The sequence below is a fragment of the Corvus hawaiiensis genome, chromosome Z (genome assembly GCF_020740725.1).
Source record: "Corvus hawaiiensis isolate bCorHaw1 chromosome Z, bCorHaw1.pri.cur, whole genome shotgun sequence".
NCBI lineage: Eukaryota > Metazoa > Chordata > Aves > Passeriformes > Corvidae > Corvus > Corvus hawaiiensis.
In genome coordinates this window covers 26,883,840-26,911,023 of record NC_063255.1, presented here as the reverse complement: position 1 = coordinate 26,911,023, position 27,184 = coordinate 26,883,840, and the positions used below count along the sequence as shown (strand labels likewise).

Sequence of the window (27,184 nt, the reverse complement as noted above, 5' to 3'; positions counted from 1 at the left end):
GCTGAGTGCTGGAGTCGTGCCAGGACCTAGGGATTCCCCCCAGCCAGTGAGAGCTGGAACATGGCCTTTGACCTGTCATGTTTAGGCCCCAGCTTGCTGGGATTCCAAGAGGGGCAAACGTGAATCATGAAGGCTCCCCTGTCCCCAGAGGAGGGAGTGGTCAAAGGACACCGCTCTCAGCCTTGCCAGACACGTAGGGGACACGGTGGCCTGGAGAGACGTGTCCCACTCCACAGGCTGGCCAGGTAGCTGCTGGCACAAAAGCTGTTGATGTGAGCACACAAGTTCTTTGGGGTGGTTTGTCGACATGAGCTTCTTGGGTGGGCCTACCTGGGAGTATTTCAGAGACGCACTGGGGACGGGGAGCTGCTGCTTGAAGTCAGGGACTTTGATGCCTTTGTTGCCAGGTTGTTCTTTCGCCTCTTCAGGCAGAGCAGTCAGGAGCAGAGCTGACAGGGGCTCTGAGTGCGCCTGTGGTTTTGCTTGTGATAAGCTGCAAAGAGATGGTTGTGTTGTCCATGGACCTGTGTGAGGCCACTGTTCTCCCGTGTGGCAAAAGAAACAAAGTGCGCAGTTGGGAACCCTTCTTCCGTGGCAGAAGTCAGAGGCTGCCATGTTTCTGCAGCTACTTTCTGTTGTGAAGTCCGCTTTTAAAACTCCACTTGAAAACTGCATTGGAGCTTTGAGCTGGGCCAAAGCTGCAGCGCTACGAGTGCTGACTCGTAGGGCAAAGAACAGGAAGGAGATCTTGAAGTTCTGGCTGCTGTATTTGAAGTCAAATGTGCAACTTTGTGCCTGGGGAGCTGCATGGGAGAAAAGGAGCCAGGGGCGCCGGTCCACAGTAGCTGAACGTGAGCCAGCGTGTGCCCAGGTGGCCAGGAAGGCCAAGGGCATCCTGGCCTGTGCCAGCAATAGTGGGGCAGCAGGAGCAGGGCAGTGACCGTCCCCCTGTGCTGGGCACCGGTGAGGCCGCAGCTCGAGTGCTGGGTCCAGTTCTGGGCCCCTGTGAAGAAGCAAGACCTTGAGGGGCTGCAGCGTGTGCAGAGAAGGGCAAGGGAGCTGGGGAAGGGTGTGGAGCCCAAGTCCCATGAGGAGGTGCTGAGGCAGCTTTAGGCTGGAGAAAGGGAGGCTCCTGAGGGACCTTCAACCAGACTTCCCTAAATGCCTACATGACAGTGCTCGCCACAAGTGCCCTTGCATCCCCTGCCAAGCATCCCCTCCCTGCACCCAAGGGCTTTAGACAGTGCAGCAGGTGACACTTTTGTCTTTTGGTCTCTTGGTTTGTGTGTTTGCTAGGAGGAGAAGCCCTGTTTATTTTCTCTTTCTCCAGCAAGCAAAGGTGCTTTTGCTCAACCTTTCCTGCCCTTTTCCAGCACTGGGAGAGATTCTGATCCAGTTTTAGTTCTCCATGTCTGCAGCAGCAGTAGCAAAGGCATCGCTGTGGAATACCTGCTTTTGCATTTCAGAGCAGTGGAAGACTAAAAGCCGGGTTTTGCAGAGAGAACGTTGCTTGCTGAGAGTAGCCAGGGTGGAATATCTAGTTCAGAGCAATATGCAGTACTGTTGAATTAGCCCATTTTACTTTAGTTGGAGGCACTTGGAATGCCATTGCTATCCAAGGTTATGATTGCTCCTTAGTAGAGCCGGTTGTAGAGCTGAAGAGAGATAAGGTTAGAAATGATAGGTAACTGCCTGTCCCTCACGCTACAACCTGTCCACAGAGCACAGAACCAACTGCAGGCTCTCCTCTGGCTCCCTCTGCTCCTGGAGAAGAGGCTGAAAAGGAGCAAAATGTCCTGAACTCTCCAGCCGTGGTCAGACGCGAACCTGAACGTCGTGAGCCAGTAAGTGCCAGTTCTGGTTGGTGCTGTCTTTAGAGGAAATGAGAGCTGCAAGTTTCTGAGCGGCCAGCACTTGCTGGTGGTGGCCGAGGATGCTGAGTGCTGGAGTCGTGCCAGGACCTAGGGATTCCCCCCAGCCAGTGAGAGCTGGAACATGGCCTTTGACCTGTCATGTTTAGGCCCCAGCTTGCTGGGATTCCAAGAGGGGCAAACGTGAATCATGAAGGCTCCCCTGTCCCCAGAGGAGGGAGTGGTCAAAGGACACCGCTCTCAGCCTTGCCAGACACGTAGGGGACACGGTGGCCTGGAGAGACGTGTCCCACTCCACAGGCTGGCCAGGTAGCTGCTGGCACAAAAGCTGTTGATGTGAGCACACAAGTTCTTTGGGGTGGTTTGTCGACATGAGCTTCTTGGGTGGGCCTACCTGGGAGTATTTCAGAGACGCACTGGGGACGGGGAGCTGCTGCTTGAAGTCAGGGACTTTGATGCCTTTGTTGCCAGGTTGTTCTTTCGCCTCTTCAGGCAGAGCAGTCAGGAGCAGAGCTGACAGGGGCTCTGAGTGCGCCTGTGGTTTTGCTTGTGATAAGCTGCAAAGAGATGGTTGTGTTGTCCATGGACCTGTGTGAGGCCACTGTTCTCCCGTGTGGCAAAAGAAACAAAGTGCGCAGTTGGGAACCCTTCTTCCGTGGCAGAAGTCAGAGGCTGCCATGTTTCTGCAGCTACTTTCTGTTGTGAAGTCCGCTTTTAAAACTCCATTTGAAAACTGCATTGGAGCTTTGAGCTGGGCCAAAGCTGCAGCGCTACGAGTGCTGACTCGTAGGGCAAAGAACAGGAAGGAGATCTTGAAGTTCTGGCTGCTGTATTTGAAGTCAAATGTGCAACTTTGTGCCTGGGGAGCTGCATGGGAGAAAAGGAGCCAGGGGCGCCGGTCCACAGTAGCTGAACGTGAGCCAGCGTGTGCCCAGGTGGCCAGGAAGGCCAAGGGCATCCTGGCCTGTGCCAGCAATAGTGGGGCAGCAGGAGCAGGGCAGTGACCGTCCCCCTGTGCTGGGCACCGGTGAGGCTGCAGCTCGAGTGCTGGGTCCAGTTCTGGGCCCCTGTGAAGAAGCAAGACCTTGAGGGACTGCAGCGTGTGCAGAGAAGGGCAAGGGAGCTGGGGAAGGGTGTGGAGCCCAAGTCCCATGAGGAGGTGCTGAGGCAGCTTTAGGCTGGAGAAAGGGAGGCTCCTGAGGGACCTTCAACCAGACTTCCCTAAATGCCTACATGACAGTGCTCGCCACAAGTGCCCTTGCATCCCCTGCCAAGCATCCCCTCCCTGCACCCAAGGGCTTTAGACAGTGCAGCAGGTGACACTTTTGTCTTTTGGTCTCTTGGTTTGTGTGTTTGCTAGGAGGAGAAGCCCTGTTTATTTTCTCTTTCTCCAGCAAGCAAAGGTGCTTTTGCTCAACCTTTCCTGCCCTTTTCCAGCACTGAACGAGATTGTGCTAGACTTTTAGTTTACAAGGTCGCGGTTCTGGAAGATGCTGTGTTTTTCATGAGAACACGTAGTTTGGGGCAGGGACGTTGGTGCAGAAGGAGCTGTTCTGGTGGCCGGCCAGCCAGTAGTGCCTTGCATATCACTTTCAGGTTATCAGCCCCTGTTCATTTTCGCATCCCAGGGGATCAGAATGTGTTGTATTTCAGGTATGGGATTTTTCAGCAGGAAATCAACGCCCTTGCATTCTGGCTGGTCTTCAGAGATCAGAGGGGCTGGGATGGGCCTCATTTCTGATTGCAGCCACTTTAACATTGTCAGTCTGGTTGAGTCCAAGAGAAGAACTTGCCCCAGTTCAGATGCACAAAGAGTGCAGTTCCCAGTGCAGTGCCCTGGGTCTGATCGCATTCCTTAAGGACCTTACTGCTCCAGGTTCTCCAAGAGTGAGGTTTATTGAGGCAACAGGAGAGCAAGTTCAGGATTGCCGCTGATCAGGGCACTGCCTACCGAATGTTGTTGTGTGTAGTGATGGAAAGTATAGGAAAAGTGAGATGATAACAGTGAGATAGATCTATCTATCTATCTGTCTATCTAAATGAAACTCCCTGGCTCTGCTCCAAGGCAATTGGAGGTGCAAACTCACCTAAAGACATCCTTTCAGGAGAGGAGGAGAGACATGTTCCATCGATCGATCCCGAGCAGGCAGAGATGTTTCCCCCTCCAGAGATGGTTGTTTCTTCCCCTCAGAGGTGTTTTCCTCCCCCTGTTTATCCTTTAAAGTTTGGTCTGTCCTATGGGTGTGGAACAATCCCAGCCTCTTGTTGGGGTTTGGTGACTCTGGTCAAACATGCATTACAGGACACATGGTTTCCTTCATTGGCATCCTGAAGGGTGTCTAAGTTAATTTGTTAATAGGGCCTTATGAGGGTCTCTGTTACTGCCGGTCAGAATTCTCAGTTGACAAAAAAGGGAGGACAATAAACACCTTGGTCCTCCTCCATATACTGAGGTGGCCATAGAGGCCCTCTGACCTCCATTGGAGGGTCTTTGTGCGCATCCTCATCTCCTGAATAATCCAGGATCTGTAACAAGAGTGTAGATGTCAGAAAGGCAGGAATGGCAGTGCAGGCCTGAAGAGAACATGAACTCCAGAAGTGTCTCTCACAAGGAGCAAGCTCACACAGGAAGCCACCTGCAGAGCCAGGGTGGGGCTGTGGGACAGGGCTGGGTGTCAGTCACTTCTAAAAAACAAACAGGACACGGCAGAAGAGGAGCGAGGTCCTCAGCAGAGCCTTGAGAAATGCCCCACGTTCCCTGTCAGATGCCTAAGAGTCTGTTGGAGCTTCAGTCCCAGATGGACCCTGATTGTATTGCCAATGTCACTTTGGAATCTGTGCCTCCCCATGGGCAGAGAAGGACCCAGGAGAGCAGCAGCACATTGCTTTGGGAATGTGTGAGCCCATCAGTCTTTGAGTCCTTCCCCACAAATGTTTTATGGGAAGTTGAAACCCATCTTCTCTTGCTTTCTGTGCAGCTCCTTCTAGAGAAAGAGCATGAGCAGATTGCTCTATCAGAGTTGCCATGCCAGACTTGGGGAGAGCTGTTCCCAGCCCGAGAGCAGCTGGAGCAGCTCAGGCAGCAGGTGGAAGAGCCACAAGAGAATGGCCAGGTGAGCCTGACTAGCCAGGTGAGAGAGTGAAGGGCAGGAACGGGGACATAAAACGGAGCTCTTGGGACTGAGGAGGCCAGGAGTCCCACAGGCACTGAAAGCACAGAGCCTTGTCATCTGCAGAGACCAGCCCTGGGACGGGAGGGTTCCAATGGAAGCAGAGCTGGGTAGGGAAGCAGAAGGGAGTGGCTGAATGAATGTGATTTTGAGGCCAAAAGAGGAAAAAGCTGAGCCTGATGGCAGCTCCCAGTCACTTGCTCTGCATTTGTGTGTACAGAACATCAAGGCAGAGCCACAAGCAGAGCTGCCCGAAGCCCAGAGTGACATCAAGGCAGCGAAGAGGAGGAACAAGGAAGACATCGGAATCATCCAAGAGAAGAATCTCCATCAGCAGAGGGGCGATCTACAAGACCAGGTGAGTGTAAGAGTGGAAGCCACTCCACTCATGAAATATCCTCTCTCTTGTTTTTTACAGAACTTCAACAAACAGCTGCAGGCAGAGCTGCAGGCAACTGAGACTAGGTTAAGAGCAAGGGAGAAGAGACTGGATGGAAAAACAAAAGTAGCCCGAGAGAAACTGAATGTCCTCCTTCAGGAGCAAGAGGCTCTAGAAAAGCAAGTGAGTGAAGCAGAGATAGCCGCTGCAGTCACCAAACTGGTGGTTTCTGCCCTTCCTACCTTTCCTCTGCAGAGCAGCAGGCGGGCTGGGTGATGTCTCTGAGTGCCATCCTGCTGTGGTCTCTATCACAGCCACTCTGAAGGACACGTCCTGGGCTGCTGAATCTCAGCTGCTGCCCTGGACAGTGCGACTAGTCCTTTGGCCTGTTGGCCAGCAGTCATCCAAATGGATTCCTGCTGGCCTGTTCCTGCTCTCCTTGTTTCTTGAGGTGTTTTTGCAGGTCAACTTGGTGACCCTGATGGATCTTGAAACAAGCTGTCTGTATCCCTTGTGAACCTGTTCTTTCCCTTCCCTCACAGTCTGTGACCCATGGCTGACAGGGATAAGCTGTAGTGTCTGACTGCTTTGTTCTGTTTGACTTGAGGTGGAAGTGTTGACATCTCACCTGGCAGCCTGCAAAGACTTCCAGCAAGTGATTGGCCACAAAGAGCCCCAAGGCTGGTGTGGGGCACAGGAGCTGTCCCAGCCAGACCTGCTGCAGCTTGAGCCCGTCCTGAAGATGGCTGAGGAAAAGAGGACTCAATGGGAGGAGGTAGAACATTAGAACAAGGAGGTGCAAGTGTGTCCATAGCCCTTGGAGGGGGAAAAGAGTGCTTGGGAGGAAGTGGAATAGTCATTGCGGCAGTCATCCTTCAGAAAATCCATGAAAATGGAACATGAATCTGGCCATGAACTCAAGTAAAATCAGCCTTTGGTTTTGACCCATCTGGTTTGAGAAGTGGACATCCAAAAAAATCCATTTTAAGAGCCCTGCATGTGGCTGACAGCATCTTCCTATGGGCTTGCATTTGAAATGTGATCCCAGGGCCATCTCTGCCAGCCACACTTTCTGACACAAACTCATTTCTTGTCTCAGATCTACACAGGCTCTCTCATGGAACCTGCTCCAGCAGCAGCAGCAGCATTGTCTAAAGGAGCCTTTGCACCCCAGCCTGAGAAGTGGAGCCTGGGCAGTTTGCTCAGCTCCAACACTGACACAGCTTCTTCCCATCAACAGGAGATGGAGGATGACTCCCTGGAGCTACTGAGTACGTCTTGTGTATTTCTTGTGTGAGGGACAGTGTATTGTGTGCATGTGTCAGCATAGCTGTGCCAAATGTTCCTCCGCAGTTTGGCGTCACAGGGACATTTAGGACTCCTCACAGGAACTGCTGCAGAAAATCAGTCTCCGTGCCAGCAACGTGTTCTGCAGAGCTGCCTGGCTTGTTGCTGTTGCTGTTGTGGTTCTTGTTGCTGTTGTTGTTGTTACCCAGATGACCACAAAAGGCTCAGAGCCCCAGACAGTGGGGCTGCCTTTTGTATCTCCTGGAAGGTGGCATCTCTGCTTTAAAGTGAGCATCTTGCACTTTGTTTCCCTCAGGGAAAATGGTGAGCATGGAAAATCCGGTGATGAAATACACTGAACTGGAAAATATCGGCAGCGGGTGAGTCCAACCGCAGTTCCTTCTACAAAACCATGGGCCGGGTGTTCTGCTGCTGGAATATCTACCAAGTGTGAAGTCAGGCAAGCTGCAAACATGTTCAGACACTGGGGTTAGATTGGCCCATCCCTCAGTGCTGGTCAGAATTTGTAAGTGTGGTCAGAAGGCATTGTCAGAGACATCTCCATGCTGCCACGGTCTTGCCTGCAGCAAGGAACAGGAGCTGGAAGATCTCCTGTCTCTCAAGTGTGGGACAGCTGTGTGTTAATTTCCTTAGCATTTTTGTATGTCTCAAAATCATACGGCCACACTAATGAAAGGAGAAGAATCTTGCTTGCCTGAAAGAGCAGCCTACCCCCTGGTAGCTGTCAGATAACAGTTCTCAGGAACAGTTCTTTCCAAGAGTTTGCTGAAGGAAATACTCGGTGGTCAGGATTAGAACCACACAGTTTAGAAACTGAAACTCAAGATGAAAGAATAAGCTCTCTTTTTGAGCTGAGGCACTAAAGCCCAAAGCTTCAGGAACAGGCCCAGTGCCCATGCACTTGAGAGGAAAATGCATCATGTGCCCTCTGGCAGACCCCTCATGCCTCCTGCAGGTTTTAGGCACTTACAGCAGAGATCTCCTGTCCGGGCTGGCTTTCACTCCAAGATCTAAACGGCTTCTCCTTTCTTTGCTGCTGTTTTGTTTCTAGGGGTTTCGGAAGTGTTTGTAGAGCATTCGACAATGCCACAGGAGGAGAGGTAAATGTCAACAGTCCCTGCAGATTCTGCAGCTCTTGAGGGCTTTCCCCTCTGGTGTGAGTTGTGGCTGGAGCTTTGGGTCACCGGGAGAGCTGTGCTGCAAAGGCACAAGAAGCACAGACTGGTGCCAGCCTGCAAAATACATTTGGGACAGTCTTTGTCCTTCTCAGCTGCCAGAAGGAAGGCAAGGAGAGCAGTGGTTCCTTTTGGAGAAGGAAGTGCTCACTCGCTCTCAGTGGCTAGAACAAAGGTGGTGCCTTAGAGCATCTCACTGCTTTTTTGTGGCTACAGCTTCAGAGTCCTGAATTCTCATTTCTGGCTGCCAGCAAATACATCTGAATCTTACTGGTAGTTCCTTAGCAACCTGCAGTGCTGCACTTGGGAACTGCACGTAGGGAGGGATCTGCAAGACGTCCCTAAAAGCCCTAAGCCCTGCTTATAGCCCAGGATGTAGCCATAGAGTAGCAAGGCTTGGATTACTTCTCTGGATCCCAGGCAGAGCAGCAGAGAGTGTGGGCAGAGCTTTGTGGGTGGTAGCTGAGACACCATTGATACCAAGTGGACAAGGCAAAACGTCAGTGGCCATGTGTCCTGTTTCTGGCCCCAAGGGAGCGGAGACATGGGCTGTTGGAATGTCAGTTCCTAATTACTCCAGTGTCTAATCACAAGGCACTTTGGCACAGCTTGGCTGTGTCATTCCAAAATCACTCGCTCCATGTGCATTGTGGTCTCGTGCCACCAACTTCTCAGGTACTGATTGTCATTGTCATTGTCATTTTAGGTGGCCATAAAGAAAATTAATCTCCAAGGACTGACCAGCAAGGAACTAACTGTCAATGAACTCATGGTCATGAAGATGAATAGGAATCCCAACCTGGTCAACTATTTAGACAGGTGAGTGGTCGTGGTCTTATCCCATGAATGTTTGTTTACCTACTGCAAGCATGAGAGGTCAAAAGCCCACTTTGGTCTGTGGCAGAAAATAGAGCCATTAATTACTGATCAATTATTATTTCTCTACTCATCTCCAATGGATGGGAAGAGAGTGCATTTTGTCTGCATTAGTCTTCCCTGGCACACATAGTTTGAAAATTCTTCAAAAGCCTGGACCAGCGCTATCTTACTAAGTCAATACCCTCTAAGTTCACTGCCACCACGTTGTCTTGGGGCTTGATTTTTCTCAAGAGTCTTAAATGCTGATGAACCATCCGAGAGAGGATTTCCCTTGGATTGCAGCCCCTCTTTTCCATTGCTGTGCATGCCAGGAAGACTAGGTGCTTTTTTTCCATAAAAAACACACAGCTGTGTGTGACAGCTTTTTATCTGGGCTGTTAGTAAACTGCGTTTTTCACTTGCTGGCCATCTAAGACATCTCCTTTTTCACAGCTGTGCTTTTCTCCTTGACACAGCACAGACTGCAATCACTGCACAGCCTAGAGGGAACGTCTATTCCTTTGAGTCTGTCCTCGTTTCAAAGGGACCTGGAAACAAGAATCAATCGTTGTCTGTTCCAAACAGTAGCGTAGCCATGCACGTTCATTTCCATAGCCTGGTTTCCTTCTTTCAGCTACCTTGTGGACGATGAACTCTGGCTGGTGATGGAGTACATGGATGGAGGCAGTCTGCGCGATGTCATCAGCAAGACCTACCTGTCTGAAGATGAGATGGCCGCCGTCAGTCGGGAGGTCAGGGATCCCACCTGTGCTTCCGAGGGCTTGGGCAGGATTGTCTGGGAAACAGGGGCTGAGAACTGGAGTGGTTCCATGTGCCAAACTTTGCTTCTGTGTGGCTGCTATGCTATGGGGAAGCAGGTGAACTGCGTGGCAGTGTGCCTGCACTCACTGTACTCTGTTCTTGTACTCTTATCTCCTGCTGTTGCATTCTCACTCTGTCTCTTGTATTTGTATTTACTGTTCTCCACCCTGCCTCTCTGAATGTTTGCCTGGAGCCTGTCTGCACTGCATTCCTTGCCTGTAAAAGCAAAGGTGCTGGTGGCAGAATTTGAAACTAATGGTAAAAGAGACTCATTTCTCAGAGTCCTCAGCTGAAAAGGATAGTAGTGCACCCAAAATGCTGTTTGCTTCTGAAAGGTGACTCATGTGATACTTCCAAGTCTGTGCTGAGGCCAGCAATAAAACCTTTGCCATGCAGCCTCCCACCCAAAAGTGACCCACTTCACAGCAAAGGGAGGGACTCTTTCTTTCTTGGCAACCCCTTGTTTGTCCTCTGGATGAAGAAAGCACATCCACTGCAGCAGCAGTCATTCTGGCTGGTTTGCAGAGGACAGTCTAGAACAGCAATTCCCGTTGGCTCTCTCAAAAGCTGATGTGCCTTCCCTTAGAAAGGTAGTGTTGGAGCAGCAAGCTCTTCCTCTCAATGGCACTGTGTTCTGCCATTACACTCTATTCCCCTGGAAAGGGAATATTTTAGAGCTGTTTCCTTTCTTGTGTGCTCAAATCACACCACTAATTTTTATCCTCCTGTCTCTGTTTTCTCTCTCAGTGCCTGCAAGGACTGGATTTTCTTCACTCAAACCATGTCATCCATCGAGATGTGAAGAGCTGCAACATCCTTCTCAGAACTGACGGCTCTGTCAAGCTGGGTTGGTATATTCTTGGCCAGGCACAGCGTTCCGGGGATGTGGGGTTTGGGGCTGCTTTTGAGTGACTGCCAGTTCCCCCAAAGTGGTGCTGGTGGCAGTGCAGGGACCCCTGCAGCGAGCTGAAGGCACAGTTGCAACATGCACAGAGGTATGGCGAGGAAAAAGCAGTCCAGAGTGGCACTGGTTTGGGTCTGTGTGTGTCCCTTCCAGAGGGAGGGAGCTACAATCTAAAGGTTCCAGGGAATAAAAGCCACTTCTGGGGGCAGCATTAAAAGATGTGGGGATTTTTGGAAGCAGCCACTTCCATATTTCCTTGGCTAAAGTCCTGAGGAAACAGAGCAGGGACGGATTTCCAGGAGATTCAACAGCGCATTCGCAGACTTACAGTGGGGAGTTCTTTTGCTTGGTTTCCTAATTGTACAGAATTTTTTTGTTCTCCTCAGCTGATTTTGGCCTCTCTGCTCAGCTCACCGCTGAGCAGAATCAAAGGAGCTCAGTGGTCGGGACGTCTTGGTGGATGGCGCCTGAGGTTGTGACAGGTCAACCATATGGCCCCAAAGTGGACATATGGTCTCTTGGAATTGTGGGAATCGAAATGGTGGAACGAGAAGTTCCTCACTGGAATGAAAGTCCTATCTCGGTAAGGAGCAAATACTCACTGATCCCTCTGTCTTTTTCACCTATCCTGTGTTCTGTCCTCCATCAGACAAAATCCCATTGCCATCTGCTGGCACTGCTTCCACCAAGGTCCCCTTCTAAAAATGGCCCTGCAGCACATCAGCATCTGCTGTAGTTTTGGTTGCATCAGAAGGGAAGTTTCATGTAGCCAGTTCAGAAACCTGCCATTTTGGCCTTCAGCCATGCCTGACATTTCTCATGTGCTTTTTGAACACTCTTGGAGCTCCGTCTCTGAAGGACAAGAATTTTTCAGTGGGGAGGTTAGACGTCTGCTAAATACCCTTTGAAATGGAGGTAGGACCTTCCCAGTTTCAATTTTATAGAAAAAGTAGGAGAAAAGAAAAAAGAAAAAAAGAAAAAAGAAAGAAAGAAAAAGGGAAAAAGGGAAAAAGAAAAAGGGAAAATGAAAAAAAGAAAAAGAGAAAAAAAACAACCTCCAAAGAAATCTCCAAGCAGTTACACTTTCTTCTTCCTTTTTTTAACCAGAGCACATCAATTTTCCTCCAAACTGTAGCATCTTATCCAAATCCTGTGGGTCTTTGAAAGTTTCAGCCTATCAAACCATCTGTACATTGTTCTGTCATGTGTCTGGGTGGCCTGGATAAGTTCAGCATGTTTTTTTCTCAGACTGCGGTTAGAATTGTGTGCCGAACCCTTGGTGTTTGTTGGTACGTTAAACAAGTTGAAGAGCTTGCAGCCAGGTGACTGGGGCTGGGATCCAAGGTCTGTGGTTGACCCCGGTGCCTGTTCCTTTCCTGCGGGAGCAGGGACGTCCCTGGGTTGCACAGTTATAATGACAGCGAGGGCTCCAGCTCCCCACTGTGTCCAGTGGCTGAGCTCAGCTGCAGAGGGACAGGATAAAACCCCCTTTGTGACCTCTGGTGGTGTGGGAAAACAAAAGAAAACTGCCGTAATTCTTTTTACTCAGGGGGAGTGCGTTTGCCATTTTAGGCTTAGAAATTTTCCTTTAGGCTTAGAAATTTTCCTCTGGGAGAAGAGGAAAGTAACAAAGTCTCTTTGGTCACCATCTATTTCAGTGCCACTAGCGTAGAGTTATTATTATTCTGGTGGGTGTTTTTATGATGACTCCTAGGCCTCTTTCCATTGTTATTTTAGATTTAGATTTAGCTCCAAGTCTGTGTCTTATGTTTCCAAATACCATCTTTCAAAAGCAGAATGAGCTCTCTCCCTCTGGCTTGTCAGCATGTTAGACCTTGGTTCCACGTGAACCACTTGGGTAATGCTCACCCGATGTCTTGCCAAATTACACTGTAATTCCTTGGCCTGAGGAATATCAGGGTGTTGGGGTTTTAGTTTAGTCTTAGGTTTTCCTGTTAAAGGAATTTTCTCCCATATGCATGTTGCTAGGGGACAAATAGCTGTACTTAAGAAAGACAAAAAGGGGAGTGGGGCAGGCCTGGCTACTCTTTTGTCTACACCTGGGTGTGGGGACAGTTCGCTCTGAGCGTCCGGAGAGAGAAGCTGCAGAGAAAGGAGCTGCTGCTTTCTTTCTTTTTGGCCGTTCTTTCTTCCTGCTGGAAGCAACGCCGGGACCCCAAAAGCCGCTTTTCCCTGCCCTGCTGGAGACCGAGCTGTGGCTGCCCTGCTCCGCTGCTGCTTCGAGCTTTCGCTACGCTGTAGCCCTGCTCACCCTGCCTGCCTGGGCCTCCGTGGTTTTTTCCCATCTGGATACATCTCGTCTGCCACCTGGGATTTGCGTTCGTCCCTGCCATTCCAGCCTGCTGTTCCTGAGAGTCCGGGATCGGCTGCCCAGGGGTTTGTGAAGCTTTTGTTCCATCCCTTCCCGGGATCCCAGGGCACCAGAGCCGCGGGTTTCCCGAGCTCGCTCCGGAGCGCCCCCTGCAGCCGCGGGGGAACCATCGCACCTGCCCTGCTCACCGGGAGCCGCCAGCGCCCCTGCCGGCTGCGAGCGGAACTGCACCCGAGGGGAAAGGGCCCGACAGCCGAGAAGGCTGGCACTGGGTTTGTGATTGCTGTTACTGCCAGAGTTGTTGTTGTTTTGTTTGACTGGTTATATACATATATATATATAGAGTAAAGAACTGTTATTCCTATTTCCCACATCTTTGCCTAAAGGCCCTTGATTTCAAAATATAATAACTTGGAGGGAAAAGGGGTTATATCTGCCACTTCAAGGGGGGCCTCTGCCTTCCTTAGCAGACACCTGTCTTTCAAAACCAAGACAGATCTTGGCGCCCAATGTGGGGCCTGAGGGCATTAAGAGATAGAGGTGAAAAAGGAATAACAGTTCCTCGATAACTTTATTTTGTGTGCTGGATATTGGAACCTTGTTAGGCAGCACTATGTGGTCTAGTTTACCCTGGTTTGGGTGGCATGTAGCCGTGGCTATATTCTTCCCCTTTGCAGCTCCTTACTTGAATATGTGTCCTCTGACTAAGGCTACCATTGCTGTTATCCAGCTTGCGTTATGGGTCGAGAAGGTGAGGAATTCATGGGTTTTTAACTTCCTCCGGAATGTGGGCACATGGATAAACAGCTATCACACACTGAGCACATGTTTTTGGGGTTATGTTAACAATGGTACCTTCTATGAGGAAATGACACCAGGGGAAGTTTTCTCCCAACCCCTCAACCAGTTCTTTGGGCCCACCCCATCAATTTTCGAAGGGTTTAAATTCCCTCTGAATACTAACCATCTGCTGCTGATAGGCCTACTCTATTTAGCATTCAAGGATAAGTTGAGATTGGCTTGGATATCTACCCGGACACCAGCCCCAGAGACTAGAGATCCTGCCCCAGAACCTGACATGGCCCCAGAGAGTAGAGTTCCTACCCCAGAGCCTGATCCTGCCCCAGAGCCTGACACGGCCCCAGACACTAGAGATCCTACCCCAGAGCCAGAGCCTGCCACAGCCCCAGACACTAGAGATCCCGCCCCACAGACTGATACTGCCCAACAGTCCACCTCAGAAATGGACTACCCAAACTGGGTGGGGGTACTGGAAAAAGGGATGCAGGAGATGTGCCAAGAGATGGGTCAGGTGCGCCAGGGGATATGCCAGGAGATGGGTCAGGTGCGCCAGGAGATGTGCCAGGAGATGGGCCAGGTGCGCCAGGGGATATGCCAGGAGATGGGTCAGGTGCGCCAGGAGATATGCCAGGAGATGGGCCAGGTGCGCAAGGAGATGTGCCAGGAGATGGGCCAGGTGCGCCAGGAGATATGCCAATTGCTAAGGGAATACACCTCCTCAGCTAGTGAAAAACCCTCTCCCTGCCCCAAAGAGGGTGAGTCCGATGGTGCAGCAGTGGAACCCACGGATGTTACAACCGTCCAGGCTTCAGCTGAACCACAAGGACAACCACAGCCAGCAGCAGTCGCCCCTGTGCAAAGGAGGAAGTATAAGACCAAATCAGTACGACCAGTTAATGATGATGGGCAACCAGGGCCCTCACAACCAGCAGGAGAGCCAGAGCCAGAAGTCATCACGGAGTCCCTGTCGCACGACAGTCTCCATGCTATGCGAAACGACATTGTGCGAAGGGGGCGTGAGCCTTATACCACCTGGCTGCTTCGGGTTTGGGACCTTATGGGCACAAGTGTGCAACTGGATAATGGTGAGGCAAGGTATCTGGGATCGTTGACCCAGGACCCAGGTGTGGACCAGATATTTGTGAGGGAGCCAGGGCCTCTCTCTCTCTGGGAGCGGCTCTTAATGAGTGTGAGAGAAAGGTTCATTCACAAAGAAAGAATGCAGGAGTATCATCATAGAATGCAGTGGAAGACACTCGAGCAAGGGATCCAACAGCTAAGAGAGGTGGCAATATTAGACGTACTCTTTGGGAAGGATGGACAGCATGATAATGACCCTGATAAGGTCAGGTGCACAGGACAGATGATGTGGAACCTGGCAAGGCTAGGGCCATCGCAATACACCACCTTCATTGCAACGATTGATGCTGACAATACCCGAGAAACAGTGGGCTCTGTTGCCAACAGGCTCAGGCATTATGACAGCATGATCAATGGCCCGCTGAAAGCTCATGTCTCTGCTGTGGTCCAGGACCTCAAAGAGGAGATGAAGGAGAAGATGGAGGAGATGAGGGAGGAGATGAGGAGGGTCAGTGTGGCACCAGTGCGAGTCACAGGCCCCCAAGTCAGAGCCCGTCGTCCCCTTGCTAGAGAGAGAGGGTACACCCCACGAGCTGAGCTGTGGTTTTTCCTGTGTGAGCATGGGGAAGACATGAGAAGGTGGGATGGGAAACCCACCTCTGCCCTGGCAGCGCGGGTGCGTGAACTCAAGGAGGGAGGCACTAACCGAGGGGGTTCCGCTAAGGTGAAGGTAGCCTCAGCCTCCCGTGACCGAGCTGCCAGGTATTACAGAAGGGAGGATGATATGTCGGATCCCCTTGAAGGTACCTCGAGCATGTACGCCCAGGGAAAGAATGATAACCAGGGCTAGAGGGGCCCTGCCTCTAGCCAGGAAGAGGCACGGGAGAACCGAGTTTTCTGGACGGTGTGGATCCGATGGCCTGGCACATCAGAGCCACAAAAATATGATGCATTGGTTGATACTGGGGCACAATGTACTTTAATGCCATCGGGACATGTGGGGGCAGAACCTGTATCCATCGCTGGGGTGACCGGGGGATCACAGCAGTTGACCCTTTTGGAAGCTGAGGTGAGCCTGACTGGGAAGGAGTGGCAAAAGCATCCGATTGTGACCGGCCCAGAGGCCCCGTGTATTCTGGGCATAGACTTCCTCCGGAATGGCTACTACAAAGACCCAAAAGGACTCAGGTGGGCATTTGGGATTGCTGCTGTGGAGGCAGAGGGCATTAGGCAATTGAACACCCTGCCCGGACTATCTGAGAATCCTTCTGCAGTTGGGCTCCTGAAAGTGGAAGAGCAACGAGTGCCAATTGCCACCTCGACAGTGCACCGCCGGCAGTATCGGACAAATCGAGATGCTGTGATCCCCATCCACAAGATGATCCGCGAGCTGGAGAGTCAAGGGGTGGTCAGCAAGACCCACTCACCCTTCAACAGCCCCATCTGGCCTGTGCGCAAGTCTGACGGGGAATGGAGATTGACTGTGGACTATCGTGCCCTGAATGAAGTGACTCCACCGTTGAGCGCTGCCGTGCCAGACATGTTGGAGCTCCAGTACGAGCTGGAGTCCAAAGCAGCAAAGTGGTACGCCACTATTGACATTGCCAATGCATTCTTCTCCATTCCTCTGGCAGCAGAGTGCAGGCCTCAGTTTGCCTTCACCTGGAGGGGCGTGCAGTACACCTGGAACCGACTGCCCCAGGGGTGGAAGCACAGTCCCACCATCTGTCATGGACTGATCCAGACTGCACTAGAAAAGAGTGAGGCTCCAGAACATCTGCAGTACATTGATGACATCATTGTGTGGGGGAACACTGCAACCGAAGTGTTTGAGAAAGGAGAGAGAATAATTCAAATTCTCCTGCAAGCTGGTTTTGCCATCAAGAAGAGCAAGGTCAAGGGACCTGCCCGAGAGATCCAGTTCCTGGGAGTAAAGTGGCAAGATGGACGACGTCAGATTCCCACTGAGGTCATCAATAAGATCACAGCAATGTCTCCGCCGACCAACAAGAAGGAAACACAAGCTTTCCTAGGTGCTATAGGTTTCTGGAGGATGCACATTCCCGAGTACAGCCAGATTGTGAGTCCTCTCTACCTGGTTACCCGCAAGAAGAATGATTTCCACTGGGGCCCTGAACAGCAGCAAGCCTTCGCCCAGATCAAACAGGAAATTGCTCACGCCGTAGCCCTTGGCCCAGTCAGGACAGGACCAGAGGTGAAGAACGTGCTCTACTCTGCAGCCGGGAACAATGGTCTGTCCTGGAGCCTCTGGCAGAAGGTGCCTGGTGAGACTCGGGGCCGACCACTGGGATTCTGGAGCCGAAGCTACAGAGGATCTGAAGCCAACTACACTCCCACAGAGAAGGAAATCCTCGCAGCTTATGAAGGAGTCCAGGCTGCCTCAGAAGTAATCGGCACTGAGGCACAACTCCTCCTGGCACCCCGACTACCGGTGCTGGGGTGGATGTTCAAAGGAAAGGTTCCCTCCACGCATCACGCCACCGACGCTACTTGGAGCAAATGGATTGCCCTCATCACGCAGCGCGCCCGAATTGGAAACCCAAGTCGCCCTGGGATCTTGGAAATAATTACAAACTGGCCAGAAGGTGAGACTTTTGGGTTATCTTCTGAAGAAGAAGAGGAGCAGGTGACACGTGCCGAAGAAGCCCCACCATATAACGAGCTACCAGAGAGTGAAAGACAATACGCCCTCTTCACTGATGGTTCCTGCCGAATTGTAGGCGCTAGCCGGAAATGGAAAGCCGCTGTATGGAGCCCCACACGACAAGTTGCACAGGCCACTGAAGGAGAAGGTGGATCGAGCCAATTTGCTGAGTTCAAAGCTGTCCAATTAGCTCTGGACATAGCTGAAAGAGAGAAGTGGCCAAAGCTCTACCTCTACACCGATTCATGGATGGTAGCCAATGCTCTGTGGGGTTGGCTGGAAAGGTGGAAGAAGGCAAACTGGCAGCGCAGAGGAAAACCAATCTGGGCTGCTGAAGAGTGGAAAGACATTGCCACTCGGGTAGAGAAGCTATCCGTGAAGGTCCGTCATGTAGATGCTCACATCCCCAAGAGCCGGGCTAATGAAGAACATCGTAACAACAAACAGGTAGATCAGGCTGCGAAAATAGAGGTGTCCCAGATAGACTTGGATTGGCAACATAAAGGAGAACTGTTCCTAGCTCGATGGGCCCATGATGCCTCAGGCCATCAGGGCAGAGATGCCACCTATAAGTGGGCACGAGACCGAGGGGTGGATCTAACCATGGACAGTATCTCCCAGGTTATCCATGACTGTGAGACATGCGCTGCGATCAAGCAGGCCAAGCGGGTGAAGCCTCTGTGGTATGGCGGGCGATGGTCCAAATACAAGTATGGGGAGGCCTGGCAGATTGATTACATCACACTGCCTCAAACCCGCCAAGGCAAGCGCTATGTGCTCACAATGGTAGAAGCCACCACTGGGTGGCTGGAGACCTACCCTGTGCCTCACGCTACTGCCCGGAACACCATCCTGGGCCTGGAAAAGCAAGTCCTTTGGAGGCATGGCACCCCTGAGAGAATCGAGTCTGACAATGGGACTCATTTCAAGAACAGCCTTATAAACACCTGGGCTAGAGAACATGGCATTGAGTGGGTGTACCACATCCCTTACCATGCACCAGCAGCTGGGAAGGTTGAGCGGTGTAATGGACTGCTTAAAACCAACTTGAAGGCACTGGGTGGGGGGACTTTCAAAAACTGGGAGATGCATTTAGCAAGAGCCACCTGGTTAGTTAACACTCGAGGTTCCACCAGCCGAGCAGGCCCTGCCCAATCCGAACCCCTACAAACAACAGATGGAGATAAGGTTCCAGTGGTGCACATGAGAGGTATGCTTGGAAAAACTGTTTGGGTAAAGTCTGCCTTGAGCAAAGACAAACCCATCCGTGGGGTTGTTTTTGCTCAGGGACCAGGTTGCACCTGGTGGGTGATGCAAAAGGATGGAGAGACCCGATGCTTACCTCAAGAGGACCTTGTTTTAGGGTGAACTACCCATGGCTCTGCACTTGTATCAATATCAGCATGTATATTTGTATATAATTTGGGTAATGCATAGATTTATATGGTTAAAAAAAAAAAAAAAAAAAAGTTAAGTTTCATGTAACATGTTAGTATGGGAAAAAATTCGGGGTGGATAATGTTGGGGTTTTAGTTTAGTCTTAGGTTTTCCTGTTAAAGGAATTTTCTCCCATATGCATGTTGCTAGGGGACAAATAGCTGTACTTAAGAAAGACAAAAAGGGGAGTGGGGCGGGCCTGGCTACTCTTTTGTCTACACCTGGGTGTGGGGACAGTTCGCTCTGAGCGTCCGGAGAGAGAAGCTGCAGAGAAAGGAGCTGCTGCTTTCTTTCTTTTTGGCCGTTCTTTCTTCCTGCTGGAAGCAACGCCGGGACCCCAAAAGCCGCTTTTCCCTGCCCTGCTGGAGACCGGGCTGTGGCTGCCCTGCTCCGCTGCTGCTTCGAGCTTTCGCTACGCTGTAGCCCTGCTCACCCTGCCTGCCTGGGCCTCCGTGGTTTTTTCCCATCTGGATACATCTCGTCTGCCACCCGGGATTTGCGTTCGTCCCTGCCATTCCAGCCTGCTGTTCCTGAGAGTCCGGGATCGGCTGCCCAGGGGTTTGTGAAGCCTTTGTTCCATCCCTTCCCGGGATCCCGGGGCACCAGAGCCGCGGGTTTTCCGAGCTCGCTCCGGAGCGCCCCCTGCAGCCGCGGGGGAACCATCGCACCTGCCCTGCTCACCGGGAGCCGCCAGCGCCCCTGCCGGCTGCGAGCGGAACTGCACCCGAGGGGAAAGGGCCTGACAGCCGAGAAGGCTGGCACTGGGTTTGTGTTTGCTGTTACTGCCATAGTTGTTGTTGTTTTGTTTGACTGGTTATATACATATATATATATAGAGTAAAGAACTGTTATTCCTATTTCCCACATCTTTGCCTAAAGGCCCTTGATTTCAAAATATAATAACTTGGAGGGAAAAGGGGTTATATCTGCCACTTCAAGGGGGGCCTCTGCCTTCCTTAGCAGACACCTGTCTTTCAAAACCGAGACACAGGGTGACCTGCTAAGCTCCATGAACACTACCAGCTGCATTGAAGTGAGCATCTTTGGCTTTGCTGAAGAAACTGGAGTTCAGCTTAGGTTAGATGCTCTTGAGGAGAAAGGCTGGAATCTTCAAGTGTTTCCAGAGGCCTGTGTGCCCAGAAGGACTGAGTTCTGGGGAGCAGCTGGATCTTACTGCACATCATGGAAGGGGAACCCCAGACAACTCAAGCCTTACCACAGGCAAACACTCCCCAGCTCTTCTCAGACAACACTTTGCTCTGGGTTCCCAGTTGTTTTCGCTTGTCTGTCTGTGAAGATGTCCTATAAAACCTGAAGCAAGCGTCTCAGAACTGGTGTTATCTTTCCAGAAAAGAAGGGAAGAAATCAAACCCAACAAAGTTTCTAAAACAGTGGTTTTCTGGAGAACACTGCACTCCCTGTACGGTTTCTTGTCACTTGCCTAAAACCTGGGCATGAGGGTATAAAGGCCACATAGTCTCTTCTGCTTCCTGTGCAATGTTGCTGTGTTGTAACCGCTGGACTCTGCCTAGCAGGCTGCTGTGGCCTGAAAGCTCAGCGAGGGTTTCCTAGGGCCATGCGATTAATCGCATCCCCGAGTCCAATTCGGACAGCCCTACGATCTGGCTCCGGCAGCTGGCAGCGTTACAACGCAGTGGATGGTAAAGAAGGTAGAGAAGGGTCTCTCATGAGGGCTTGAGATGACTTTAATCGCATCTTGCCCCCACGATGTTCAGAGGTGCAGAGACAGCGTGGTCTGAGTGCAGGATGATTTTGTCAGGGGCCCAGGGGCGGTCCCTGGGTGGGGTTGGGGTACAGAAGCAAATAGGAAGAAACCGAGGGAGTGGCCAAGGCCAGGGAGGGAACAAGGGGAGCATGTGAAATAGGAGAAGCAATGGATTAACAGATCCCCACACTGCTGAAACACTTAGTGACCGTATTTCTGTCATAGCCCAAGCCATGTTCTCTACGTGACCAAGCTGGAGCCTGGTGACATGGAGAGCCTGCCAAAACCTCCCATTTCTTACCTGGCACTTTCTGGGATGGGCACATCATTAATGCATTGACTTGAGTATCCAGAGGAGCAGAGGGTTACCATAGGGATGGCATTTCTCCTTCTGCTGATTTGACCATGAAAAGTTTTTCATTTGCCACATCAGAGAAGCTGGAACTTGCAGACTGCTGCGAGACAGAGCTGCAGGTGGCTCCTGTGTGCCCAAACAGGCATTTTCATCCCAATACATTTCTGCATGCATCTTAATGTGTCTGTGTTCAACATGAGTTTCCAAATGTTTGTTTCCTTACCTGAGGAAAATCTGATGGATTTCCTTTCTTTTCTTCCAATTACCATTGTTTTCAAGAACAGGATAAAAAGCTTGATGAGTTTTGTTTAATGGAAGCTGTGCTTAAGGGACCAACAAGCACTGCAGAAATCCTTTTCATGTAATAATCCTTAGAGATAGTATAGATAGTTAGTATAGCAAAGTCCCTCTTCCAAACTGCCTGTCAAGCTGGTGTGAATCCTCAGAGAAGCAAAACGTGCTTCTGCTGACGTAGTTGCCCCTAACTAGGTCAGCCAATCAAATCAGCTGCCAAGGCAAGATCTGCTGACTGTTAGAAAAGCTGCAGCTGCTTTGGGGTTTGGGTTTTTTGTTGGTATAGGAAAGTCATCTCTGCATCTCTGCCAGGGCACAAACTGCCACTGCACAGTGGAGCTTAAGTAATGGGCTCTGGGAGAGCATTTACAGATGTGAAAGAAGCAGGTGGAGCCTCATGTTTCCTTTTTCTCCAGGCTGAACTCCTGTTAGCCACAGGAGGGACCCCACAGCTGCGGCAGCCCAAGCTATTCTCGGCTTCGCTGCGTGACTTCCTGAGCTGCTGCCTGCAGGCAAACGAGGAGTGGCGCTGGTCTGCCAAGGAGCTCCTGCAGGTAAAATGCAAAGGGGCTGCAGGTCAAACAGTGTCCGAGGATGGGCTCCTCCTCCACTGAAGTCCAAGGCATCAGATGAGTCCTCCTGACCTCCCTCTTGGTGCTTTTCAAATGACAACAGTGAGGAATCCTAGACTGGGCTGGGCTGGCAGGAACCTGTAAAGGTCATCTGGTCCAAGCACCCTGCAATGAGCAGGGACAACTTTAAAGAGATCAGGTTGCTCAGAGCCCCTTCCCACCTGACCTGGAATGTTTCCAGGGATGGGGCACCTACCAGCTCTCAGGACAATCTGTGCCACTGTTGCACCATGCTCAGAGTAAACAAAGTATTCCTTACACCTAATCTGACTCAATCCCCTTTCTGTTTAAAAATATTACCCCACATCCTATTGTAACTGGCCCTGTTTGAAAAGGTGTCCTCCATTTCCTCAGAAGCCACTTTGAAGATTTGGAAACTTACAATAAAGTCTCAGTGGGGCCTGTTCTTCTCCAGGCTGAATAACCCCAACTCTCTCCACATATCCTCAGAGGAGAGGTGCTTTGTCCTGATTGTTTCTGCCACCCTTTTTTGTGATTTGGTGGGGTAGTATTCAGTTCTATCTGATGGCAAATGTATTGAAGTAGAGCAATGCGGGGTACAGATGCTTGAAATGGTGGTGGAGGAACCCAAGGAAACCAGTCCCAGCCCAGTGGTCAGAGATTTGGCTGTGGGAAGGAGGGGCTGGGGGAGGCTCACTGTGAGCCTCTGAGGGGCCCTGGCTTGTGCCCCCTGCCCCACTCTTACAGGTTTCTGCCACCCAAACAGGGAAGCTGAGAGGGACTTGTCACAGCCCCATCTGCTGCCTGGAACGGTCAAGCAGATGGGAACTGGCCCAGGGTTACTGTCAGGCTGAGTGGCAGAGAGGGAGCTGCTGGACTCCCTGCCACTTGGCCGTCCCTGCTGGGAAGGAAGGTGCCATCCAGCACAGGAGGGGCAGGGGATGGAAAGGTAGACACTGCTCTGTCTCCCTGTGGAAATTAGCACAGTGCCGTCTTTCAAAGAGAGGGACCTATGTGAGGCTTTGGAGTTTCCTGAAAGGAAGAAACCCCGGGGACAGAAAGCACCATTTCTAGAGCACTGGCAGGGCAAAAATGCCAGCAAGATGAAGACACCTGGATGAGTGGATGAGTGGGATTCTGGGCCAGGTTTGCCTGTGATGGCAAGGTCCTGCACATGAAGATGGAGGTGCAGATGGTCCCATCAGTCCTCGTTCAGCATCTTTCTAAGGACCTGAGGAATCCTGATTGAGCCTGTGAAGCCCTGAGCTTGGAAAATCATGGCTCTTTTTTCTTTGTTGTTTTTTTTCCTTTGGGCAGCATCAATTTATAACATCAGTCAAGTCTGTGTCCAGCCTGGTGCCACTGATTATTTCAGTGAAGAAGAGGAAGGAGGGGGAAGGACTGTGACAATCACGTCAGGACCATTTATTCCAAAAGCAGCTTGGATTCGGATTGTAGAGTAGTATTCTGAATAAATAAAGTTTCTGAAACCCCAACTCATCTGTAAGATTCCTTTCTTTCTCACCCTGTGATTAAGCTCAACTTTTCCTTCTGAATTGTCAGTTGTTCCTTAAAGGTGGAAAGTGACACTTATGGCTTCTTTGGTGTGGTTTGTAAGTGGGGCAGGCTCTTCTTCATTCATCCTCTCCAGACCACACTGCCTTTGGAATACGGCACACTGGCCGGTTTTTGTCCAGCCATTGTGCTTGTAGTTGAGGCAGAAAGGGCAATGGCATTTGCAGGCAAAACCAGAGGAGGAGTGCTGCAGCCAAGACATCCTGTGCAGATGCAGGCGTTCAGCTGTGACTCGAGAGCATTGGGGTTCCTGCCACTTGGATTTGTATCCCTGGGTGCAATCTCTTTGGCTCGGGGAGAGTCTTGCTCAGCTGAGAAAGCAGAAAGGTCAGCGAGGGTGCTCTGAAAGGTCTCGTCTGATGCAGAGCTGTCGGCGACCGTGAGGTGAGAGCGGCCCGGCCTTGCCCAGGCCGGAGCCCCAGCAGAGCCCTGGCAGAGCCCAGAGCAGCCTGAGGCTCGGCAGAGGCAGGCTGGCAGGAGGCCCTTGTAGCTGCAAGAGGCAGCAGCCTGGCACTGGGTGCCTCTTCCAGGGAGCGGGCACATCCTCCCATCTCAGAGCCAAAGCGGCAGCTGGCTGCTCCCGAGGGAAGCGTAGCCGTGCTGGGCACAGCGCAGACTGGTGCCATTGGCCGTCTGGAGGTGGCACAGGAGGAGAGAAAGGCAAAAGGCAGCCGAGGGCTGGTGCCCCGGCTGAGGATTGCTACTCTTCTGCCGGCTGCCCTGTAACTCCTGGGAAAGGTTAGCAGTGTGTGCAGCAGCCTGGGCACAGCGGGAGGGAGCCGGGCTGCTCCGCAGGCTCGAGCACAGGGCAGCGTCCTTCAGGCACGGCAGTTCTGCCAGGGGCACCGAGGCCAACGGGAGGCAGCGACAGATCTGCAGGAGCCAGTGCCTCACACAGCTCTGGGAGGAAGCGCCCGCAATCCCGGAGTTCTGCACTGAGTCAGAGCAAAGGTGTGAAATGCAGAGCGTTCTGCAGAAATATTCGGGGCCACCAGGCCAGCCTGCTTTGTGCTCTCCGGTGCACGGCAAGCACGGCACCATGCAGCTCTGAGTTGCTGGCAGAGAGGGAATTGGGGATGTTCCCGAGGCTTGTGCTTGTGTAGTGAGCTGATTTAGAAAGGAGCAGAATAAATTTAATTGGCAATCTATGTTTTCTTTATTCCTGTCTGAAAGACAGACGCATCGTGTCTTCATTTAGCAAAAACACAGCCTTTTTTTACTGTATTTTAGGACAACAACTTAGGCAAGACCTTCAAAACAGCAACTGAAGCAACTCCCATGCAGTGAGCAAAAAAATCCAACCCCCCCACATCTTTCTGCTGTAGATCTTGATGTTTTGGTCCTGCAAAGGTCTTGCAAAGGGCTAAGCAGCCTTTAAGGTGTGAAGAGCCTTCTTGTCTTGCCAGCAGGCATGAAGGTTGCTTGGGCTGTTCTGGAATCAGGCCATGAGCTTGTTTGCCTTTGACTTCCCGTTTTGTTGCAGCCCCTCTGTGGCAAATGTCCATAACCCTGTGAGCTTACCGAGCCTTGCTCACTCTGTCCGTCTGTACTGGTTTTGCTCAGCCTGGTTTTTGGTAGCAGGAGGGCCACAGAGGTGGCTCCTGGTAGAAGCTCCTGGAAGTTTCCACCATGTTCAGCAGAGCCAATCTCTGATGGCTCTGAAAGATAGACATGCTGCTGGCCAAAACTGGGTCAATGACAGAGGTGGGTAAAACCTCTGTGATAACATCTTTAAGAAGAAAATCAAAACAAAGTCACGGGGTTTTTGCTTCTAGTAAGAGAAGAGAATGAAGTGAGAACACGTGAGGGAAACAACATGGCAACACCAGGGTCAGTGAAGAAGGAGGGGCAGGAGGTGCTCCAGGAGCCAGAGCCGAGATTCCTCTGCAGGCTGTGGTGCAGACCATGGTGAAGCAGCTGTGCCCCTGCAGCCCATGGGTCCATGGAGGATGTAGAGATCCACCCACAGCCCGTGGGGGAGGTGCCCACGCTGGAGCAGGTGGGTGCCTGGAGGAGGCTGTGATCCAGCGGGAGACCCGATGCAGAGAGAGGGCCCTGCTTCCAGGCGGGAGCAGCCTGGCCTTGAAGGACTGTACCCTGTGGAAGAGTGACCCACGCTGCAGCAGTTTTGGGAGGACTGCTGCTCATGAGGGTGGACCCACGTCAGAGAGGTTCGTGGAGAACTGTCTCCCATGGGAGAGACCCCACAGCCTCCCAGGGGAAGGACTCCTCTCCCGGAGAAGTAGAAGAAAATCGTGGTGATGAACTGACCAAACCCCCATGCCCTGTCTCCCTGCGCTGTCAGGGGGAAGGAGGGAGGGGCTGAGGTGTTTTAAGGGCTTATTTTACTTCTCATTATCTTCCTCTGATTCTGTTACCAAAAAATTCACTTTGTAACTTTAAGTTAAGCCTGTTTTGCCCTTGAAGTGTTTCTCCTGGTCCTTATCTCACTCATGAAGAGTTCATTCATTTTTTTTTCCTTCCACAAGGAAAGAAAGGGCTTCTGCATTCTGTGGCTGGGAGAGCGGGAGCCGAGAAAGCACCCTGCTTGCTTGTTCAGCCATTTTTTGGGCTTTTTCCCTCCGGAGAGTTGAACTTTGTTTTTCCAGGAATTTTGGATTTTTTCCCTTTTTCTGATGGACTGCTTCAATATCAGAACACATTGGGAGGACTTTCCACCGAGCACAGAGGGCCTGGTCCTGGGCCAAGTCGCAGCTCCAAGGAAGAGGGAGACCAAAGGGAGGACTCTAACATTTCCCAGGTTTTTCTCTACAGCGAGAGATTTTTATTATTTAGCAGTATTATCCTTTTCCCCTGTGTTTGTTAGATAAATAGTTTTTTCTTTCACTTTCCTTCAAGGAAAAAGTTTCTTTTTTTTCCCCGAACCTGGTGGGAGAGGGGTGGTTTATAACCAGCCTTCTCTCAGAGGATATATTTCTTCTCTCAGAGGATATATTTCTAAATTTGGCCAAACCGGCACAAAATTTAGTGGCAGCCGTGGCAGGGGAGGGTGAGCGAGCGACCCTCATGGGCGCCGGCATCAGGTCAGTGTCAAACCACGACACCATCCCAGTGCCCCTCCCCTCCCTTCCCCTCCCCTCCCCGGGTCCTTCTCTCTCTTTCAAGCCCTCCCCCTTCTCTCGGGCTCTCCCAGGGCTCTCCCAGCATCTCCCCCCTCTCCCAGTCACTCCTCCCTCTCCCAGGTCTCTCTCCCCTCTCCTGGGATGTCCGACCGTTCCTGGACCCCCTCCGGCCCCTCGCAGCCCGTCCCCCGCCGCCTCGCCCGGGCCGCGCCGGGGCCGCGCTCGGAGCCCAGCGGGGTCGGGCCGGGGCCGCCGGGGCCGGGTCAGCTCCGCCCCGCGGAGGAGCCGCGACACCGCCCCGGCAGCGGCCCCGCGCAGGCGGAGCGGCCCCGGCTGCGCCCAGGCTGTGCCTGGCGAGGGGCTGCGGGATGTGGGAGCTCGTCGGGGCTCGCTCAGGACAGTAAGAGCTCCGAGCTGTGCTCGCTTTGTACCTTCAAGGCTGGCGGATGCCTTGCAGTGAAGCTGGAGTGCCCGCGGGATTCCGGTCGCTCCTTGTCCTCAGCTCAGCAGGAAGATGGTTCTAAGTGCGAGTGAAAGGGATGTGTGCGCATCCAGGAGAGGGAGAGAGTGTGTGTGTGTGTGTGTGTGTGTGTGTGTGTGTGTTTGTGTGTCTGTCTGTCTGTCTGTGTCTGTGTGTCGGAGCTTGATGTGCTCACCCTGGCGGTAACTTCTTGGATAGCATGAGTGTGAGCCTGGCTTTACCTGGGCTTTTAAGTAAGAAAACTTGGAGACATTTTTCTGTGCAGTCCCTAGAAA

The 27,184-nt window shown here is 51.8% G+C and overlaps 1 protein-coding gene across 1 annotated transcript; it reads left to right on the top strand.

Annotated features, from left to right (window-relative positions):
* The first annotated feature begins 1,810 nt into the window (after window positions 1–1,810).
* Window positions 1,811–23,266, top strand: LOC125319482 (serine/threonine-protein kinase PAK 3-like). The gene is made up of 13 exons (XM_048290701.1): window positions 1,811–1,844; window positions 4,850–4,984; window positions 5,262–5,603; window positions 6,028–6,195; window positions 6,520–6,691; window positions 7,024–7,087; window positions 7,780–7,828; window positions 8,610–8,722; window positions 9,396–9,513; window positions 10,331–10,430; window positions 10,874–11,070; window positions 21,594–21,731; window positions 23,088–23,266. Exons 3-13 carry the CDS (start codon window positions 5,430–5,432, stop codon window positions 23,175–23,177), a joined length of 1,383 nt encoding a protein of 460 aa, XP_048146658.1. The 5' UTR covers window positions 1,811–1,844; window positions 4,850–4,984; window positions 5,262–5,429; the 3' UTR covers window positions 23,178–23,266.
* Window positions 23,267–27,184: the final 3,918 nt, after the last annotated feature.

Excerpts from the sequence above, each read along its gene's own strand:
- LOC125319482 (XM_048290701.1), top strand. The coding sequence starts at position 5,430 with ATGAAATATCCTCTCTCTTGTTTTTTACAGAACTTCAACAAACAGCTG. Across the intron at positions 5,604-6,027 it reads AAGAGGCTCTAGAAAAGCAA|GTGGAAGTGTTGACATCTCA; the intron begins GTGAGTGAAGCA and ends GTTTGACTTGAG. Across the intron at positions 8,723-9,395 it reads CTGGTCAACTATTTAGACAG|CTACCTTGTGGACGATGAAC; the intron begins GTGAGTGGTCGT and ends TCCTTCTTTCAG.